Here is a 20,187-nt window from a genome sequence, read left to right on the forward strand (position 1 = left end):
TTAATTATACAGGACAGGAGCACTGATAACGACACCGCCTGAGAACCACCACCATAGCAGACTCTCCTGAATTTAAACACAAGCATGAGGACAAACCTTCTTCTAGTTCCTACCAAAAAAACGGACGATGTCAACTGGGTCAAACCCATCAACAACTATCTCCTATCGATTTATGGCAACACATCGGAGTTTCAGCAAGATCTAACTAATTTCAACAAGCTCAGGCAAGATATCAGAGGTGTCAATGCTGATACCACAGGAATCAGATTGTACTTCAAGTATTTCAGTCAATTGGAACTTTTGGACTTGAGAATCCCTGTTGCAACGGTGAACAAGCACAAGAAGATCACATTCACCTGGTACGATGCTTTCCTGCCCTCGGCTCAACACAAGCAGTACGCCTTGCCTTTCGAGAAAGCAGGTGTTCTCTTTAACTTGGCATCTTTGATGCTGAAAGCTGCCAATATCAAATACAACGAGTCACAGGGACTGTCTGCCACAGATGACAGCGCTTTTAAGGAAGCAGTTCAATACCTCCAGCAAGCTGCCGGTATCTTTGACTTTGTCGGTGAGAGCTTTTTGCACGCCCCCTCCAATGATCTCAATCCAGCCACCGTCAAGTTTTTGAAGGATCTTTGTTTGGCCCAGAGCCAAGAGATCTTCAACCTCAAAGTGATCGATGGCGATCTAGAGCAGAAGAAGAACTCGCTTATTTCCAAACTTTGCAAAAGCACTGCTGTGCATTACGAAAATTGTTTCAATAACTGCAGCCATCTTTTGAATTCTGATCCCTCATCGCCCGAGGATCAATCCACCTTCGCAATAGTTGAGGCTGGCTTGGATGACGACGATCTCGAGGATATTGAAGACCCGTTGGATGAATACAACCCAGCAAAGCAGGGGATCCCAGAGTCGAGGGTGACAGCTCGTCTTGACCCCTTCTGGGTTGCTGTCTTGCAAGTCAAGTCACTCTACTACAAATCTTTATCATACTACTTCCAGGGACTTCAATTGGAAGCCACCCACAAGTATGGAGAGGCTATCGCGTACCTCTCAAAATCTTTGGAGTCAATCAATGAGGTACCCCAGGCCAGTTTGAAAAGAATTTCCAAGGCTGGCAACGACACTGCCTACGATGTTTTGGATAACCTCAAGTATCATAAGGATGCTTTAGAAATCAAGATTCGAGAGCTCAACAAAGACAACGATCTTGTTTACCACGAAATTGTGCCATCATTGGTCACTTTGGCGGAACCAAAGCCCATGGATAGCTCAAAATTGATTCCAATGAATAAAATCGAGCTTTTTGCCAAGGTGAACGAGCAGAGTTATGAGAATTTCCTCAAGAATGTCGTGCCTATGAACATTCACGAGCTTTTGAGCTACTACTCTGAAGAGAAGTCGCAATTTTTGAGGAATGAATTGGACGAAGTCGACGTTTCGAATGAGGAGCTCTCATCAGTCTTAGAGTATTTGAAGTTGCCAAAAGCTCTCACACATATTAAAGAGATTCTTCGGACCGACGAAACCCTCAAGTCGAGCTCTTCGGACCAATCACTAGATCCAGTATTGGCTCAAAAGGTGGACGACATTGCATCGAAATACTCTCAAGACACGACCAACCGCACAACCATCTCTGAGCTCAGGTCCAAGATTCTCGCCGCAGTTGGTGAAAGTGAGGCTATTTTGAAAGAGCTGTTTTCCGAGAATTCCAGTCGCTTTCGTGATGATTTGATCAAATTGAAGAAAGCACTTTACGACGCTGCAAACTCTGATTCCAAATTGTTTGCTCTCGTCGATGCCGAGAAAAGCCTGCTTCATGCTCTCTTGAGTAAGGGTAGCAAGTCTCGAGAGTTCAAGTCCCTATTTGATGTACCGAAGAATGGCTCTCAAGCACAGCCCTCCGAAGAAATCAGTTTACTAGACATGGATGAATCGCAGATCTCAGATGCCAGCCACAATGGTCAAATTTCTGCTCTAGAGGATATTTTGCACAACCTCAACATCCTCAAGACAAACAAAAACAAACTTGTGGATAGATTGAAGGAAGAGATTCATAGCGATGACATCTCCGAGATTTTGATGCTCAACAGCAAGGTGAAGCTGACCAACGAAATCAAGTCCATCATCTTTCCAGAGGAGTTGAAGAAATTTGAAGTTTTCTCGCAGCAATTAGATGACTTGATAAAAAAGCAGTCGTCCTTGATTAATGAACTTAAGGAGAAGTGGACCAAGCTTAGTTCCAATCCAAAAATCAAGGAAGTCCAAAGCTCCAAAACCTTCCAAGATGAAGTATTCAAACAGCAGACTCACCGTATCAACGACTTTTATGACAACCACTGGAAGCGATACTCGTTGGGCTTAGGAAAAGGGGTGGAGTACTACATGCAATTACTTCGAATGGCCGAGAATCTCAAACGTGCAATTGAGTCTGATAAATCCAACTCCTTAAATGAATCCATGAGCAGAATGAGCCTTGGCGCAAGCTCAACAGGTGGATCAAACTCGTCGCATCAATTCTTCTCATCATACCGTGGAGAGAACCAGCCAAATCCTGCTCAGTCGTTTGCACAATACAGTCCTTACAATCAGGGTGTCCCCGGTGGCCAATCGCTGCACCCCAGCCTCCAACAACCGCCTTTGCAACCGACTGGAGGTGATGCTCACCAACCGCAGCAGCAATATGGAGCCTCCTCCGGCCATGGCTCTTATTCTCGGCCGGCACCTGCTCTTCCGCCAAAGAGGCCAAGCTATTCCGAAAATAGCCAATTTGCCGGAAATTATGGAAATCCTACCGCAGCTTCAAGTCAAGCGAAGCCGCAAAATTCTGGTGGACTCATCTATGATGAACCCTCAACTTACCAGCCGAACATGTATGACTTCTTCAAAAAGTGAACGCCAGATGGACGGCTGAGTGATTGAAAACGCTTAAGTATGCTTTAGTCTCGTATTTAGACTCCTAATCTGAGCTAGATTAACGACTGCCGCATCCATATCAAACATACTGCGCGTCTATAATTCGCAGCCAAATGGTTTAATTTTAGATCACAGGTAGAAATTTCGTTTCCTAATGCGGATAAATGACAACACGTCTCGGTAGCGCGCGACTTCACACAGGCCAGATCTGGGTCTTTTCAAGACGATGGCACAGGAAAAGCACCGTGATCGTGGCTTTGCACATTGTCTTAGCCACTTTCTTGAGAAATCTGGTGAGAAACTTTGATTACTTATATTCGCATCTCTCTCGCTTAGTTCCACAAGCCTTTCTCAAAGCCAACCTCAACGCAAAAAGTTTTGAAAACATAAACGCTATGAAGGCCTACTTCGCTTTATGTCTAGCGTTTTTCGCTAGTTTTGCTGCTGCTGCGGACTGGAATCCAACCTACTGTAACGAAACCACCAAGTGTCCTGAGGACCTTCCATGTTGTTCCCAGTTCGGCATGTGTGGTACTGGTTCTTACTGTTTGGGTGGTTGTGACATCCGTCGTTCTTACAACATGTCGGCTTGTATGCCCATGCCCCGGATGGAATCTTTTGAGGAGTCTTTCAAGAACATTGACCACATTGAGAAGCAAAGTGAGTACTTGGGTAACTATACTGAAGCTGACTGGGTGTATACCGGCCACATTGCCAACCACGGCAACTCTCTTTTGTTGCAGATGCCTAATCAGTCCACAGGTGCTGTGGTGTCCAGTACCAGGTACCTCTGGTATGGTAAAGTGGGTGCTACTATCAAGTCTTCCCGTGACAAGGGTGTGGTTACAGCTTTCATTACATTCTCGGACGTGCAAGATGAGATCGATTTTGAGTGGTTGGGTTATGAATTGGACAAGGTGGAGTCCAACTACTATTACCAAGGTGTGTTGAACTACACCAACCAAAAGATGCATGACATTTCCGACACTTTCGAGAACTGGCACTACTACGAGATCGACTGGAAGGAGGACGAGCTCCACTGGCTGATTGATGGTGAGGTTATTCGTACATTGACGAGATCCGAGACCTGGAATGAGACCAGGAAGGCATACATGTACCCTCAAACGCCATCCAGAGTGCAATTTTCCTTGTGGCCTGGTGGAGGAGCTGACAACGCTGAAGGTACCATCGAGTGGGCTGGTGGTGCGATTGACTGGGACTCCAAGGACATCAAGAAGAATGGCTACTACTACGCTTACGTGAAGAACGTCACCGTGGAGACCTACGACTTGCCTAGCTTTGCCAAGAAGAACGTCAGCAACCTGACTAAGGGCTACCATGCATACTTATACAACTCCACTGACGCCAATGAGAAAAATATCTTTTTGACAAAGGATAAAACCTGGTTGGGCAGTGGAGATGCTACTGGTTTCGACCCAGATAACGAGGAGAAGGTGGAAACGACAACCTCCGGATCCAAGACTATCACCAAAACACTGTCTAAAAGCAAAACCGGTACCGTCGACGTGCCTACTGGAAATGGTAACGGCGGTGCCGCTGGTAACCGTGGTGGAAGTGGAACTACTTCAACCTCTGAATACACCGGAGGCTTCGTCCAAAACTCCAATGGCAGCGGTACCAGTGGATCAAGTGGTAGCTCCGGCTCCGGCTCCGGCTCCGGCTCCGGCTCGGGCAGTAGCTCAGGCGCTCCATCTTACACTGTCGAACGCATTCTCGCCTTGGCTGCTGGTGTTGTCGGTGCTGTCTTTACCTTTGCTATTTAGACATTGGACAATTTATGATATTCGTGTGCACAACAGAAATTGCGTTCACGATACGTAGTTTCTTCTAATTCAAGCAATAAACGCTAATGAGAAATATGAAAGCACTATAATTGTAGATATTTTGTTCGGTCAAGCAGCAGCTATTGAGCTTAGCAGCCCACGTCCGGGTGTTGCGTAAAGTATTGGTGCACGGGTGTGCGCCAAATTGACCACCGAATCGAAATTATGAAAAACCAAAACTTAGCAGAACTAACTCAATCCTCCTGAACAATCTTCCATCTTACAACAACCCTGGCAAGATGAAGATGCTCACCAAGTTCGAGTCCAAGTCCTCCAGGGCGAAGGGCGTTGCCTTTCATCCGAAAAGACCCTGGGTTCTTGTGGCATTGCACTCGCTGACGATTCAGTTATGGGATTACCGTATGGGAACCTTGATTGAGCGTTTCGAGGACCACGATGGCCCTGTGAGATCCGTTGACTTCCATCCTACCCAGCCCCTTTTCGTGTCTGGCTCCGACGATTACTCCATTAAGGTTTGGTCTTTGAACACCAGAAAGTGTATCTTTACTTTGAACGGCCATTTGGATTACCTCAGAACAGTCAGTTTCCACCACGACTTGCCTTGGATTCTTTCGTGTTCCGATGATCAGACTATCCGTATTTGGAATTGGCAAAACCGTCAAGAGATTGCTTGTTTGACCGGCCACAATCACTACGTTATGCTGGCTCAATTCCACCCAACGGATGATTTGATTGTGTCCGCCTCATTGGACCAGACTGTCCGTGTTTGGGACATCTCGGGACTTCGTAAAAAGCACTCGGCTCCTACCTCCTCAATGCGCTCGTTCGAGGATCAATTGCAACGCAGACAATTACCTCAACAGGACATCTTTGGCAATGTGAACGCCATTGTTAAATACGTGCTTGAGGGCCATGACAAGGGCGTCAATTGGGCTGCTTTCCATCCTACGTTGCCCCTTATTGTCTCTGCTGGTGACGATAGATTAGTCAAGTTGTGGAGAATGAGTGACAGCAAAGCTTGGGAAGTTGACACTTGCCGAGGCCACACTGGCAATGTGCTCTGCTCCATTTTCCACCCACATCAGGACTTGATTCTTTCAGTTTCTGATGACAAGACCATTCGTGTTTGGGATTTGAACAAGAGAACGCCAGTCAAGCAATTCAGAAGAGAAAGTGATCGTTTCTGGTTGGTTGCCAGTCACCCAACCATCAATTTGTTTGCAACATGCCACGATTCCGGTGTTATGGTATTTAAGCTCGAAAGGGAGAGACCAGCTCACGCACTTTTCCAGAACAAGTTGTACTTCGTGAACACTGAAAAGCAAATCCAATCCTACGATTTCCAGAGGGAGGAGACATCAATGCCTATGTTGTCGCTTAAAAAAATTGGAAAGACTTGGTCTGCTATGAGATCTTTGACTTACAACCAGTCCGACAATTCTATATTGGTGACCCACGGTGAAGGTGATAATGGAATGTACGCCCTTATTGCCCTTCCGAAGCATGTCACTGGAGCTATAGAGCCTGCTGATATTCGTCTGGGTGAGGGTAACTTTGCTTGCTTCATTTCTCGTAACCGTTTTGTTGCCTTTGTCAAATCCTCCAAAGTCTTGTACGTTAAGGATACCAACAATAATGTTACCAAGACAATTCAGTTAGATTCATCCGTGGTCGATGTCTTGTATGGTGGTCCAGGTCGCGTCTTGTTGGTGAAGTCCCATTCCATCATTAACTACGACGTCCAGCAGAGAAAGGAGTTGGCCGAATTGAGTATCAACAATGTCAAATATGTTGCATGGTCCAACGATGGTCAATACTTGGCGCTCTTGTCTAAGCACACCATCTCCATTGCTAACAAAGACTTGCAATTGATCACCTCGACCCATGAAACTATTCGTATCAAGAGTGCTGCTTGGGACGAGTCGGGTGTTTTGTTGTACTCCACTTTGAATCACATCAAGTACACATTGTTGAATGGTGACAACGGTATCATCAAGACTTTGGACAACACGCTTTACATTACTAGAGTCAACCAGAACAACGTATACTGCTTGAACCGTGCTGGCCGTGTTGAGAAGCTCACCATTGACCCTACTGAATACAGATTCAAGAGATCATTGGTGAACAAGAACTTCAACGAAGTGTTGCGGATCATAAAAAATTCCAACTTGGTTGGTCAAAATATTATCGCTTACTTGCAACAGAAAGGCTACCCGGAGATTGCTTTGCAATTTGTTCAGGATCCTGAGACAAGATTTGATTTGGCTCTCGAATGTGGTGACTTACAGACTGCTGAGGTGGAAGCTAACAAGCTCAAAAACAACGGCATTTGGGAAAGATTGGGCCAGGAAGCTTTAAATCAAGGTAACGTTGAGCTTGTTGAGAGAATCTACCAACAGTTGCAACTTTTTGACAAGTTGTCCTTCCTTTACTTGTACAAGGGTGACACTGAGAGATTGGGAAAGATGTCATTGATTGCCAATGCTCGTTCAAACCTATCTTCTTTGGTCCAGAACACACTCTACAACAATGATGCACTCACAAGAGTTGATGCGTACATCAAGGCTGGTCAGCTTCCTTTGGCATACACATTGGCAAAGTCCAGTGGTTTGTCAGAGAAGGCTGAAGAGATTTTGGCTGCTGCTGAGCTCACTGAAAACGATGTTCAATTGCCAGTAATTGACAGACTTGTTCAATTACCAACCCCAAGCCCTGAGGTATCTGGTAATTGGCCAATCAAAGAAAGTAACGCTTCGTTCTTTGAAACTGCTGTTGTTACTGGTCAGGTGGATGATTTGACCATTGAAGATGAAAAAGGAGAGGATGAAGTCAGGAATGGAACTCCACTCGATTTCACAGATACTGCATTGGAGGAAGACCAAGACGATGATGAGGGCGGATGGGACATGGAAGACGAAGATCTCAATATTGACGATGACCTTGATGGCTTCGACGAGGAAAACATTGTCGGTGAAGACGAACCTGCTGCTACTAAGGTTGAAGGTGCAGATGGGGAAATCGCCTATTGGCTTCGCAATAACAAGACAGCCGCTGGCTATGTTGCCGCTGGTGCTTTTGACCAAGCCGCTTCTCTCTTGCACAAGCAACTTGGTGTCGTGGACTTCGGTCCATTGAGGGAACGTTTCTTGGAGGTTTACTCGAGTAACAAGTTGTACTTGCCAGGTTTGGATGAGTTGCCTGCTATGAAGGATTACATCAGAGAGGATAACGATGAGGACAACCCCAACAAGTTCAGACCACAGATTCCAGGCTACGACAGCTTGGAGGAGAAATTGAGTACAGCTTTTAAGTTCTTCAGAGTCAACAACTTACCCGAAGCTATACAAGCATTCCGTGATATCATCTACACCATCGCTGTTATAAGTGTCCAGGATGAGGAGCAGGAGGCCAAGTGTGAAGACGTCTTGACCTTGTGTAGAGAGTACGTCTTGGGCTTGTCTATCGAGTTGGAGCGTCGTTCCCTCGATCCTTCTGATGTGAAGAGAAATTTGGAGTTGGCCGCATATTTCACGAGAGCTAAGCTTCAAAATGCCCACAAGGTGAACGCCTTGCAGGTGGCCATGCTGGAATGTTTTAAGAACAAGAACTACTCCAGTGCATCATATTTCGCAGGCGAGCTCTTATCAATTGTCAACACTGGCGCCAAGGCTGAGAAGGCACAGAAGATCAGAGCGAAGTCCGACTCAATATCCAGTGATGCTGTGGAGATTGACTTTGACCCATACGCCGAGTTCGATATCTGTTGTGCATCCTTTACTCCAATCTACAAGGGCGAATCTGCAGTTACGGAAGCTTTGGTAAGTGCGAAATACAAGCCGGAGTATAAGGGAGAAGTTTGTCGCATCACCAAGATCACTAGCATAGGGCTGCCAGCATCAGGATTGCGTATTCGCGTCTGAGCAATAAAAGCGAGCCAGAAACGAAACACTTAGTTTAAATTCAAATCAAACAACGTATCAAAAAACGAATGTAGCACGTACATATAAATGCCTAGTTGAGCTTCATCTGCGCGCCTAGTAAAAACTGAAAAACTCTATACTGAGAGACAAAAAGCTGTATCTGGACCTCCATACTGTTGCGTTTAATTTACCAAGAGCATGTCAGAGGCACTCAAGTGGAAGGACGATGGTAACAAGCTCCTTAAGGAGCAAAAATACAACGAAGCCATCGATGCCTACACAAAAGCCATAGAGCTAGATGGCACGAACCCCATCTTCTACTCCAACAGAGCACAAGTACACATAAAATTGGAGAACTATGGCTCAGCCATTGCTGATTGTGACGCTGCGGTCAAAGCTGACCCTCTGTTTATGAAGGCGTACTACAGAAAGGGTGTTTCGCTCATGGCGCTTTTGAATTACAAGGAGGCCCAGACTAATTTCAAGATAGTTTTGCAGAAGCTTCCAAATGACAAATTGACCTTAGAAAACCACAAGCAATGTGTAAACTACTTGAAGAAGGAGGCTTTTGAAAAGGCTATCGCAGGGGATGAGAAACAGCTGGTTCTTTACGGTCTCGACTTCGATGGTATGCTTATTGAGAAACTGTGGGAAGGACCTCTGTTGGATATCAAAGCTATTAAGCTGGCCGACAAGAAACAAGTCTCTATTGAGATCGGCGGATTGGATCAAGCATACTTGAAGTACATGATTGAGCTCTTCAAGAAGGGAGGTAAGTTACCCAAGAAGCATGTCTTCGCAATCGTGGCCAAAGTAAATGAGCTTCTCCGGAATGAGAACTCTATGGTGGAGGTAAGTTTGCCCCATTCCCAACTCGATGAGCTGATTTTGCCCGAAGATGAGATCATCCTCAAGAACGGAAAGAAGCTCACCGTTGTTGGTGATACCCACGGTCAATTCTACGATGTATTGAACCTATTCCAAAAGTTTGGCTTTGTTTCGAACGAGCATGTTTACTTGTTCAATGGTGACTTTGTCGACAGAGGTTCTTGGTCATGCGAGGTTGCGTTGTACTTGTATGTGCTCAAGATCTTATACCCACAATCGCTCTTCATGAACCGTGGAAATCACGAGACAAACGATATGAACAAGACATACGGGTTCACGGATGAATGTGAAGCCAAATATTCGAAGAAGGTGTTCGAGGCTTTTGCCGAGTCTTTCGGTGCATTGCCTTTGGCCACTTTGATCAACAGATCTTATTTGGTCATGCATGGAGGCCTTTTCTCCAACGACTCTGTTACACTTGATGATATCAAAAAGATTAACAGATTCCCAAGTTCAGGCTCCTCGCAGCCACCTAGAGAGGGATTGGCTATGGAGCTTTTGTGGACCGACCCTCAACCTGAAAACGGAAGATCGCCATCAAAGCGTGGTTTGGGTATTCAGTTTGGTCCAGACATTACAGAGAAGTTCTGTGTGAATAACAAGATCCGCAAGATCTTGCGTTCTCATGAGGTAAGAATGGGTGGATTTGAAAACGAACACAACGGTAGACTTATTACGGTGTTTAGCGCACCTAACTATTGTGACGCTACAGGAAACATGGGTGCTGTGGTTCACTTTACGGAGAACTCCCAGTATGATAAGTCACAGGACAACGGAGAGGGTTACAAGGAAAGTGACGAGAAAAACTGTCCATGGTCCCTCGAACTGGAGACATTTGAGGCTGTTCCTCACCCAGATATGAAGCCTATGGCTTATTCTAAGGCTGGTTTTGGATTCTAGTCTAAATCTTGTATTATAGTGTAATGATGCATCTAGAGGTATTTAACGGCTGCAAATGTATGCATGCGTAGCATATGGTCGACTTTTTTCGTGCTTTATTTTTTTCGCCTTAATGCTGAGAGTGAATCCAGCATAATGACTTCGCCTAGCCAGTAGTAAAGGAATCAAGCCTGAAACTGATAATAATTTGCTCACGAGCGAAGTGGTGCAACCATAGGGGCACGGGTTTGGCTACTTATATACTTTTCGCATACTACTTCTTATCAACTAGTGTACTTTTTCTTGACATGAGCAACGAAGCAAATGATGAACCAGATGAATGGGATCAAAGAATCATCAACACAGGCTGTTACGAGGAGAATCTAGCATTGCAGCTATGTCATGCCGACAAGGGTGATTGGCGCAAATGCCTAGGGGAGATGGAGGCGTTCCGGAAATGCTGGGATAAGAACAAAAATAATGATCGAACGAGCACCGTTGAGATAGAACGGAAAGACAGAGAGTTGTAAAGTGTAAATAGTTCATATAAATACTGCTATCGCGATGTTCTGTAGAGAAGGTGTTTAACTTGGGAGTCATGAAGATAGTTCGAGAGGGCCCACAAAATTGAATTAGGGCAATCGGTCAAGCAATCTGCCAAGTAATGGATAGAAAATCGATTGATGATTCAAAGTGATCCAAGGTAGCCAAATCGTGCACGTGACTGTTTCTATGGTTGTAATCAGAGACGAGACGCATCTCGATCAGCGTGTTTTCCAGCCTCTCACTCGGCATGCTGCCTCGATTCGAGAGACTGATTCTTCTCGATGAAGATCCTGATGAATCCACGATATCACCATTCCTCAATCAGTCTCATGTTACTGATAGAAATATGAACGACGAGATTTCCAAACTCAAAACAGACAGTACCAAGAGATTCAAAGAGAGATGGGAGAAGATCCTCGAGAAATATTCGGCAATTGATGACGACCTAGAATCGGACGAGATTGATCTTGAAAGTGGAAAAATCACCATCGATAACGGCCACTTGCGTTCGATGGCTCCCAATGAGATCATCGTGGGAGGTGTCAAGGTGAATGGTGATATATGGGCAGATGATGACTCCTACGATAAAGCTTATAGTGATCAGAAACGCGTTCAAGCTCACCAAGAGAGACTACGAAAGAGGTTCGAGAGTCATATTCGTCGTCATAAAGAAGGCTCGCCTCTAAAGAGAAACGACGTCCCTAGCGATAACTTACACAATACGTTTTTGAGTCCAACAAAGCGGTGTAAACCAGAACTGCCACTTTATCGGGACAGCACGGCATGTTCCTCTCTATCGGATGACTCAGATGCATCGGAGTTATACGCTTCACCTTTTCGATCATCGCGTATGGGCTCTGTTCCTTCGAGTCCGTTGAAACCCTCCTCATCGATTTCTCCAACGAAAAGGCTTCGAAAGTCTCATCCACCATACTGGTATAACTGTGCTTTTGAATACTGTTCATTCATTACAGAAGAGAAATTTGGATACGAGAGCCACTTATTGGCAAAACACGCAGATGAGCTATCGTTCATAGGATATCCAGTGAAGGGAAATGAAGGAAGGATCACATCTGTCATCACCGAGCTATGCACAAGGAAGCTTGCTCTACATTTTCCCTTGTCATTTGATTCGGAGGGTCAAGCATTGGATAAAGATACCGGAGCCTGTCCTCTTTTAGGATGTGATTTTAGTGATAACAGCATTGATCGATTAATTGGGCATATAAAGAAAAACCATAAACTGATAGTGGCAAGAACAGGCTTCCCAACTTCGGCATCGCGCTCTGCAAGACATCCGGGTGAAATTATGAAAGAGAAAAGGTGCTCCCCAAGTAAGTTGCCTATTGATAATCACGAAGAGAAAGACAGATGTCTATACGAGAATTCGCTGGCGAATCCCTCTAGCTTAGACATACCCAGCGCCCCGCCTTTCCAAATTATGGAGAATGCATTAAGCGATCCGGAGGAAAAAGACGACAAATATGATGGTTATGACTCCATTGATGAATTTTTCAATGATTAATAGAGGTCTATAAGGACTGTGTAATTCTATGTACAATATTAATGATGCTTAGATCAAGCAGTAGCCTCTCCACCGGCTTCTGAAGGATTGTTGTCTTGGTCTCTGCCTTTGTATACCTCGTTGCCCTTGATATACTTGTCAAAAGCATCATTCCTCTCGGGGAAAGGACGTGGGCCAACTAATCTGATCATGTCTTCACGAGTCAAAACTTCTTTCTTGAAGACCTCCTCTGCAACCTTGTCGACCAATTCAATCTTTTCAGTCAAAAGTTTTTTGCAAGCGTCGTAAGCCTCGTCAATAAAGCGCTTTACCTCTTCATCGATGAGCTTGGCAGTCTTTTCAGAGTAGGTGTTATGCACCTTGAAACCTCCTTGTTCATTACCAGTGTCGAAGTAGATGCTACCAATCTTGTCGGACATTCCCAACTGTAATACCATCAGTTGAGCCATTTGAGTGATCTTCTTGAAATCATCTGAAGCTCCACTAGTCACCGATTCAAAGTGTAATTCCTCACTAACTCTTCCGCCGAGTGCCATGATCATTCTATGTTTAAACTGCTCCTCTGAGACCAAATATTGGTCCTTGGGTAAGTATTGGGCGTAGCCTAAGGCACCCTGACCACGTGGAATAATGGAAACCTTCACCAACGGATCAGCATACTCCAAGAACCAGCCACAAATAGCATGACCAGCTTCGTGATATGCCACGGTCTTCTTTTCATCTGGTGTCAAAACTCTTGACTTCTTCTCGAGACCGGCGATGACTCTTTCGATAGCCAGTTCGAAGTGGTGAACATCGACGGCAGTGTCATCCTCTCTAGCAGCAATCAAAGCACCCTCGTTACAACAGTTTGCGATGTCAGCACCTGCAAATCCAGGAGTCAACGCAGCCAATCTTCCAGCAAGGTTATCGGTGGCTTCATCAATCAATTGTTGGTACTTGTTGAAGTCAACATCACTTTGGGATGCTCTGATATCCTCAACGCATTTCAATGTAAGCTTATTCAAGTGGACCTTGAAGATGGCTTTTCTGCCCTCGATGTCAGGTGTGTCAATCGTGACATGTCTGTCAAAACGACCTGGACGCAATAAGGCCTTGTCCAAGATGTCAACACGGTTAGTACCAGCGAGAACAACAACATGATCCGAAGCTTCAAATCCGTCCATTTCGACAAGCAACTGGTTCAATGTGTTTTCTCTTTCATCGTTACCAGCAACACGACCGTTGCCTCTCTCTCTACCAATGGCATCGATTTCATCAACGAAGATAATGGATGGAGCCATCTCACGGGCAGTCTTGAACAAATCTCTCACACGAGAAGCACCTACACCGACGAACATCTCGACAAACTCCGATCCCGAAACAGACAAGAAGGGTACACCTGCCTCACCAGCAGTTGCCTTGGCCAAAAGTGTTTTACCTGTACCTGGGGACCAGACAAGATAGCTCCTCTTGGAATCTTGGCTCCGAGTTTCTCATACTTGACAGGATCTTGAAGGAACTTGACAAACTCCATGATTTCTTCCTTCGACTCCTCGCATCCAGCAACATCTTTAAATTTAATCTTGACGTCGGTTTCTTGATTGAAGAGTTTTGCCTTAGATTTGCCAATCTTGAAGATACCACCCGCACCGCCTGCGCCGCCTTGTGGTGCCTTCCGTACACTGATGTACCAGAGACCACCGATTAAGAGCACAGTGGGGAGGATTGGCATGATCATGTTGAGCCAGGAGCCACGCTCAATATAGGAAACTGGGAGCCTTTCCTGGATGGGGATACCTAGTTTGTCCTGGGTGGCATTCATCTCTTCTTCAAACACCTCCACGGAACCGATGGTAAAGACCACGAATGGGTTACCATTCATATCACGAGAAGTCTCGTCAGAGAAAGCTCCTGGGACTAGTTCTGCTTCGACGGCAAAACGGTTCACCACAGTGAGCTTTTTGACGAGACCCTTCTCTAGGTAACGGGTCTTGAAGGCTTGGAATGATAATTCATCACGCTTGTTGGACTGTGACACGGTGGCGTAAAACGTTAGAGGGATCGTGAATAAAGTGCAAATCAATACGAGACTGAGACCTTCCTTGCTGAATAAAGAGGCATCTCTGCCTTTCTGCTTTCTTGAGGACTCCTGCTTTTGGCGCAACTCCTCACGGAATTTCTTCTCCTCCTCCTTGTATCTTCGGGTCTCTGGATCTTCTTCTTCCTTTTCGGGCTTATCCTCTGACTTGGGTTTGCTATCTTCATCTTTGCTCTTTTCTTCCTTTGGGGCTTTCTGTAGTCTTAGGAAAGACTGACTAAATTGGACTCTAGGAGCAGTCGAAAAGAGTCTGCCAGCCCTTGGAATAGCCAGAGGTCTAGGCCTCATTAGGCTAAGAGAGCTTATCGCTCGGCGGGTCATCAAACCACGCAACAAGCTCATTATGATTGTGTTGGACGTATTAAGCGTTTTGAGGTGAGGTCTTTCGCCTTCTAAAAAGACAAAATGTGTGCACGTGACCTGCTAGGCGATTCGTAGCACTAACCTACCCCAGGAATTGCTGCGAAAATTAGTGAGATTGGCGGTCCAGCCACGGGTAGTACCGATTATGTATTATTACCTACTTGCGCTTCATAACCTCGTCCCAGGTGGTTTCGCAAATCTCCATGAAGCGTGCCTTTTTCTCGTCCAGCGAGAGATTCTTGTTCAAGATCTTGAACCGGAAGGTCAGTTTGTCCATGAAGGACATGGATCCGTAAATCTCGTCGCTCTCCTCCCATTTCCGGCGCATCTCTTCCATCTCTTCCTCTGTAGCAGCTTGGCGGTCATCGGCGGTGACGGTGAAGCGAGCCTTTTGAGCCAGTGGCGGCTGCAGCGGTAGTGGTGCTGCTCTCTTCACATCATCAACGAAGACATCTTGAACTGGACGAGCTCTTTTGGAACCTGGCGCAGGTTGCACCGGTGGAGCGGTTTGTGGACCACTCAGCTTTCTTCTATCGAAGGGTATCTCTCTACGGTATGGTGTGACAACGAAAGGAGTGCCCAAGGGAGCCATGGAAGGTGGACGCCTGAAGCGTTGCACCATCCTGGGGGCAAAGTATGGTCTGAGAGGTGCCAGTCTCAAGCCATGTGTTTGGTATGAGTACATGCCTGGGTGTGCATTAGCAGCAGTGTATGGGCCACTGCCGACAGCAGGATTATTGTGGAGCTTGAGCGGCTTGGGTACCCTATCACGCTTGAGAGAGCGGTTCTTCAAATGGGATGCAAGCCTGTCCAGAGAGTAGGAAGCGCCAGGGCTCAGTTGGGTGCTGTCACACGCCAGGAGCGGAGATGAGGTTCCATTCTCTTGTTTGACATTGGGGAACAGGGTGGATGTTGATGATGAGAAAGCTGAAGATTCGGCGGCAGAATTCACGGGCGTGTTACCCGTGGATTGGGTGGGCAGAATCGGTTCGGACGTGTCGTCATTCTTCTTGGCCGCGATGATACTAGACTGTCTGCGTTTGATGGACTCGCTTATACGAACGGTGTTCCTCATGTCCTCGCTCATGGACAGCGTCGCTATCGGAGATACGATCTGAAGGATGGCATCGTTTCTCGCCGAGTCGTTGGCGAGCTTCAAGGAAGGCGGACGAGGACGAGGCTCGGGCATGATTTCAACGAAAGGAGGAAAACGGAGGATTATATGGCTCGTGCTGAGAAACGGTGAAAATCGGCCCCCCTACGCCTTGTGTTTCAGAATGGCTTCTCTGTAGGAATGAAACAGGCGAGAATGGAGAAACCGCGCAGGGAATGCAGTGAAGGGCAGGGCCAGAAAAAAAAAAAAAAAAAAAAAAAATACGGAAAAATGTCCCGAAGCCGGAAACACAAAGAAATGAGGCGTTTCGCTGCTTCAGCAAAGTTTGACGTCGAGATGGTATTGTTTGATATACGAGGGAGCTGTAAGTGTCACTGGCGGGTGTGGTGTTTTGGATTTATGCATTTCGCAGCCGTTGCATGATGAAATTCTAACGTGTAATGACATTGCAAAAGAGAAAGAAGAAAACAACGGCCACGGCCGGAGCGCATGAAATAGTGTCAATTGATCTACAAAAACAAAATATTCCAGAAGTCATGAATTTTGCGCTGGCGGCGGTGGGCCGGAATGCATGGCATTCCAAACCGGTTTTAGCGACGAATTCGGAAAGGATATTGGGTTAGAGACGAGGCTGAAGCGGCTTGCGATTTCACACGGAACTTCCGTGTGGGCGTGGTGGTTACGGCCTGCTATGCAGCAAAACCTTCGATGCAACCCCCAGCGGGCCGCTAATAAATGCTTACAGACAGATCTTTCTACTGACGAACGAGTCTTTCTACTGCATGTATTCCTAGTCCTTCGGTTTCTTACTGAGTGAATTGTTCCCAGCCCGTTGGTCTCTTCAAGCCGTGCTGGGAGAAGAATTTGGGCGTGCAAGAGTAGCCTCTCCAGGTGAAATCATCCTTGGGCTCGCACACACACTTCTTGGCTTTACGAGTTTCTTCGTCCACGGGACAGTTGTGGAAAGGCACGTGCCAGTAACCCAAGTCGCCAAAGAAGTGCAATTTGTCTCTGGGACGAAAAGCGAGGCGCCAATCGAATGCACGGGCGCGTCACCCCATCTTTCGTAAAAGAAGCCTCCCTTCTTGTCGAGGAAGTCAAAGTATTTCAGGTAGGCCTCACCACGCCACAAGTCAAGCTTGGCAATCTCAAAGTTCGACCAGAAGTGACATCCATTGTATGTCTTTCCATTGTCGTCAGAAATCCATGGCAAGTTGTTGTCCTTGGCGACGTACTGGGGTACTTGTCCATAAACTCACGGGTAGACTCCCACAAGGTTGGGATGGTCTCCTTGTACTCAGGCAAGGAGATGGTCCATCCGTACCACTTGTCATTGTCCTTCATGTACTTGAAAATGTCATAGTCGATGTCACAGAAGATCTTGATGTCTGGCTCAACACGCCAGTAGTACTCGTACTCCTGCATCAACTCGTGTCTGTAGAAGAATCCAGACTCGAAACGACACATGTGTCTGTAAGACTCGGAGCCACCATAGATAACCTTCTTCTGGACCATGGCCTCTCTGGCCAAGGCAGCCTTCTCACGGTCAATCCAGTCAGGGTAAGACCAGTGCTCCTTAGGAATGACACCGAACTTGGTCTGACCAGAGACAACGGCAGAGACGGCAGACTTGAACTCCTCGTTGAACTCCTGATCATTCAAGAACACCCAGTCGTAGTGGAAGTTCTTGTTGAAACGGTCCTCCACATGTCTGATGGACTGAAGGATAGAAGCTTTGTCGGAGTTTCTAGCCAACGTAACAAAAGTCGCCTTAATCTTGTTGGCGATGTTAGGGTTGGAGGCGTCATTAGCTGCACCCTTGACAAGCTCTGGCGAAGCTGGAACCTTAGGGGCTGATGCATCCTTCAAAGGCTTTTGCTCCTCAACAGCCTTCTGGTTTGGCTCGTTCTTGGGATAGCCTGAGCTGGGGCCGACTGAGACTGTGGCGCCTCATAGGTGGATCCCTTGGTGAGTACATAACCACAGAAGATCAAGACTAGCGCAAAGATGGCGAATCTGACCAACCTGGCGTTTGATCTTGGGAAGCCATGTTGCGAGGAGTAGTGGGAAGAAAAATCGTCTCCAGACAGTCGCACTTTTACGTGTCTCCTTGCGCGCCTAGGCTGTGCACTCCCAAATTGAAGGACCAGGGAGAGGAAAAGTTGAAAAAAAACGCCTGAGAAACTTTTGAGAAAATAAATTGGCTACTAATTTTGGAACATGCCTCCTGGACCCGTATTTTGTAAGCTGGCCAAATACGCGATACGTGGAAACCCAAAATATTTTTGAGTTCATTTGGCTGGTTGTTGCACTGCTTCTCTTGGCGAGAAGCGAGGCAAACGGCTAATAGCACATTTGAGACAGGACATTCTCAACGAGGCAGATTGTCGTCGGAACACGCCAAAAGACATGAAAGCGACACGCTTTTGAGATCGGACACCACGCGTTTGAAGTCTGCCAGTCCATCACTCTCATTACAATTGTTCACGCCTTTGTCCGGCCTCTTCGCTTAGGTGTCTCAGCGCACTCGACACGCTCTCTGCAGCACGGCGCTTCTATATTTCCACCTTGGACTGCCATGCAACTTCCTTACTGGTAGTCCACCCATTCCTTAGGCTTCTCGAGCTTCATTGCCTCGTAATACTTCTTGCCACAACTGTACCCTCTGAATGTGAAGTCCTTGTCTGGGTTGCAATCGCAGCGGTGCTCAAAACGGAACTGAGGATTCAACGGACATTGAGTGTAAACTCCGTGGTTGTATCCGACGTCTTCGAAGTAGTGGATCTTATCCTTAGGCAAAAATAGCGCAGCCGCAATGGAATGAATGGGTGCGTCGCCCCAGCGCTCGTAGAAAAATCCGCCCGTCTTGTCGAGGTAGTCAAAGTAGTCTCTGTACGCTTGTGACCTCCAGAAATTCAACGAAGCCACCTCGAAGTTGGACCAGAAGTGGCATAAGTTGTACGTCTCACCGTTGTTGTCACTGATGAACTCCATGAAGTTATCCTTGGCGATATGCTGTGGGTATTGCTTGATGAAGTCCTTTGTGTGTTGCCACAACAGGGGAATTGTCTTCTCGAACTCATGAATGGAAATTGTGAATCCGTAGACCTTGTCATTGTCTTCCATGTATTTGAACAAATCGTAGTTCAAGTCACAATGCACCTGGATACCTGGCTCGACACGCCAGTACCAGTCATACTCATCTAACAATGGGTTTCTCCAGAAGAATCCACTCTCAAACCGACACATGTGTCTATACAGCTCGGAGTCTCCGTAGATGATCTTCTGAGCCTTCATGTCCGAACGAGACTTGGCAGCTTTCTCCATGTCGATCCACTCTGGGTAGGACCAATGTTCCGTTGGAATCTCACCGTACTTGGCATTTCCAGAAACGATGGAACTTGTCAAGTCCTTGAACTCTTGCGTGAAGGGCTTGTCATTGAGAAAGACCCAATCGTAACGGAACTTACGGTTGAATCTGTCCTCCACATTTCTGATTGCCTTGATCAAGTCGTACAACTCTTCGTTTCTGGCCAACGAGACAAATGTAGCTTTCACTCTGTCACCAGGGATCACACAGTCGCCAGGCTGCTTGCCCACCTGCTCTTGCGAGCCGATCTGCTGAAAGGCAGCGTTCTCCTCTTTGGAATTGTCTTTGATGGAAGGGGCATCATTGTTAGTCACTGGTGGCAGCGCAGGAGCGGGCGGCAGCGCAGGAGCGGGTTGTTTCTGGAAATCAGACACTATTTCACCCGTGGCCTTGTCCACATAGACTATGCTTCCATTCAGGGAATGATTAGAAAGCAAGTATATAAACAACAAGGCGATCGCCGATGCGATGGCAACGACAAGCCGCTTATTTTGCGGGATCCGGGCGATCATGCTGATGCTGGTCTATAAAAGAAAACGGGTGCTTATCGACGAATTGGTCAGGGACGTTTTTTGGACCAGTAGGCTGTGTGAAGGCAGGGCTCGCTAAAGCGCAGGAACATTGCTGCCCGGGAGCCGGATCGAAACAAAAGATGCAGCAGGTTTACGAAGTCCAATCAGGTATAAGAGATTTGTGTGAATGCGCTCATTTGAATGGCGAAATTCATCTGGAGGTTAATTGCAAATAAAAGTCGTTTCAACAACTATGGCGCAGGTTTGAC

At 46.6% G+C, this 20,187-nt stretch overlaps 8 protein-coding genes across 8 annotated transcripts; 5 read left to right on the forward strand and 3 right to left on the reverse strand. All coding sequences in view use genetic code 12, as the record gives it.

Annotated features, from left to right (window-relative positions):
• Positions 1 to 84: 84 nt before the first annotated feature.
• On the forward strand, positions 85 to 2,895 carry BRO1 (Bro1p; the record flags this gene model as incomplete). Its single annotated transcript, XM_025478918.1, has 1 exon — positions 85 to 2,895. The coding sequence occupies one exon, from the start codon at positions 85 to 87 to the stop codon at positions 2,893 to 2,895; it is 2,811 nt and encodes a 936-aa protein (XP_025338391.1).
• Positions 2,896 to 3,311: 416 nt separating this feature from the next.
• UTR2 (Utr2p) lies at positions 3,312 to 4,700 on the forward strand (the record flags this gene model as incomplete). Its single annotated transcript, XM_025478919.1, has 1 exon — positions 3,312 to 4,700. The coding sequence occupies one exon, from the start codon at positions 3,312 to 3,314 to the stop codon at positions 4,698 to 4,700; it is 1,389 nt and encodes a 462-aa protein (XP_025338392.1).
• A 305-nt stretch (positions 4,701 to 5,005) lies between these two features.
• CXQ87_000339 (coatomer subunit alpha) lies at positions 5,006 to 8,641 on the forward strand (the record flags this gene model as incomplete). Its single annotated transcript, XM_025478920.1, has 1 exon — positions 5,006 to 8,641. One exon carries the CDS (start codon positions 5,006 to 5,008, stop codon positions 8,639 to 8,641), a length of 3,636 nt encoding a protein of 1,211 aa, XP_025338393.1.
• A 198-nt stretch (positions 8,642 to 8,839) lies between these two features.
• PPT1 (protein serine/threonine phosphatase) lies at positions 8,840 to 10,429 on the forward strand (the record flags this gene model as incomplete). The annotated part of the gene is made up of 1 exon (XM_025478921.1): positions 8,840 to 10,429. The coding sequence occupies one exon, from the start codon at positions 8,840 to 8,842 to the stop codon at positions 10,427 to 10,429; it is 1,590 nt and encodes a 529-aa protein (XP_025338394.1).
• A 772-nt stretch (positions 10,430 to 11,201) lies between these two features.
• On the forward strand, positions 11,202 to 12,479 carry CXQ87_000341 (uncharacterized protein; the record flags this gene model as incomplete). Its single annotated transcript, XM_025478922.1, has 2 exons — positions 11,202 to 11,677; positions 12,290 to 12,479. 2 exons carry the CDS (start codon positions 11,202 to 11,204, stop codon positions 12,477 to 12,479), a joined length of 666 nt encoding a protein of 221 aa, XP_025338395.1.
• A 53-nt stretch (positions 12,480 to 12,532) lies between these two features.
• On the reverse strand, positions 12,533 to 14,847 carry AFG3 (AAA family ATPase; the record flags this gene model as incomplete). Its single annotated transcript, XM_025478923.1, has 2 exons — positions 12,533 to 13,879; positions 13,900 to 14,847. The coding sequence occupies 2 exons, from the start codon at positions 14,845 to 14,847 to the stop codon at positions 12,533 to 12,535; spliced, it is 2,295 nt and encodes a 764-aa protein (XP_025338396.1).
• A 232-nt stretch (positions 14,848 to 15,079) lies between these two features.
• CXQ87_000343 (uncharacterized protein) lies at positions 15,080 to 16,111 on the reverse strand (the record flags this gene model as incomplete). Its single annotated transcript, XM_025478924.1, has 1 exon — positions 15,080 to 16,111. The coding sequence occupies one exon, from the start codon at positions 16,109 to 16,111 to the stop codon at positions 15,080 to 15,082; it is 1,032 nt and encodes a 343-aa protein (XP_025338397.1).
• Positions 16,112 to 16,842: 731 nt separating this feature from the next.
• On the reverse strand, positions 16,843 to 19,918 carry CXQ87_000344 (glycosyltransferase family 15 protein; the record flags this gene model as incomplete). The annotated part of the gene is made up of 5 exons (XM_025478925.1): positions 16,843 to 17,045; positions 17,093 to 17,270; positions 17,296 to 17,302; positions 17,334 to 17,944; positions 18,641 to 19,918. The coding sequence occupies 5 exons, from the start codon at positions 19,916 to 19,918 to the stop codon at positions 16,843 to 16,845; spliced, it is 2,277 nt and encodes a 758-aa protein (XP_025338398.1).
• Between the last annotated feature and the right edge of the window lie 269 nt (positions 19,919 to 20,187).

This window comes from Candidozyma duobushaemuli (assembly GCF_002926085.2).
Source record: "Candidozyma duobushaemuli strain B09383 chromosome Unknown A_B09383, whole genome shotgun sequence".
Lineage (NCBI taxonomy): Eukaryota > Fungi > Ascomycota > Pichiomycetes > Serinales > Metschnikowiaceae > Candidozyma > Candidozyma duobushaemuli.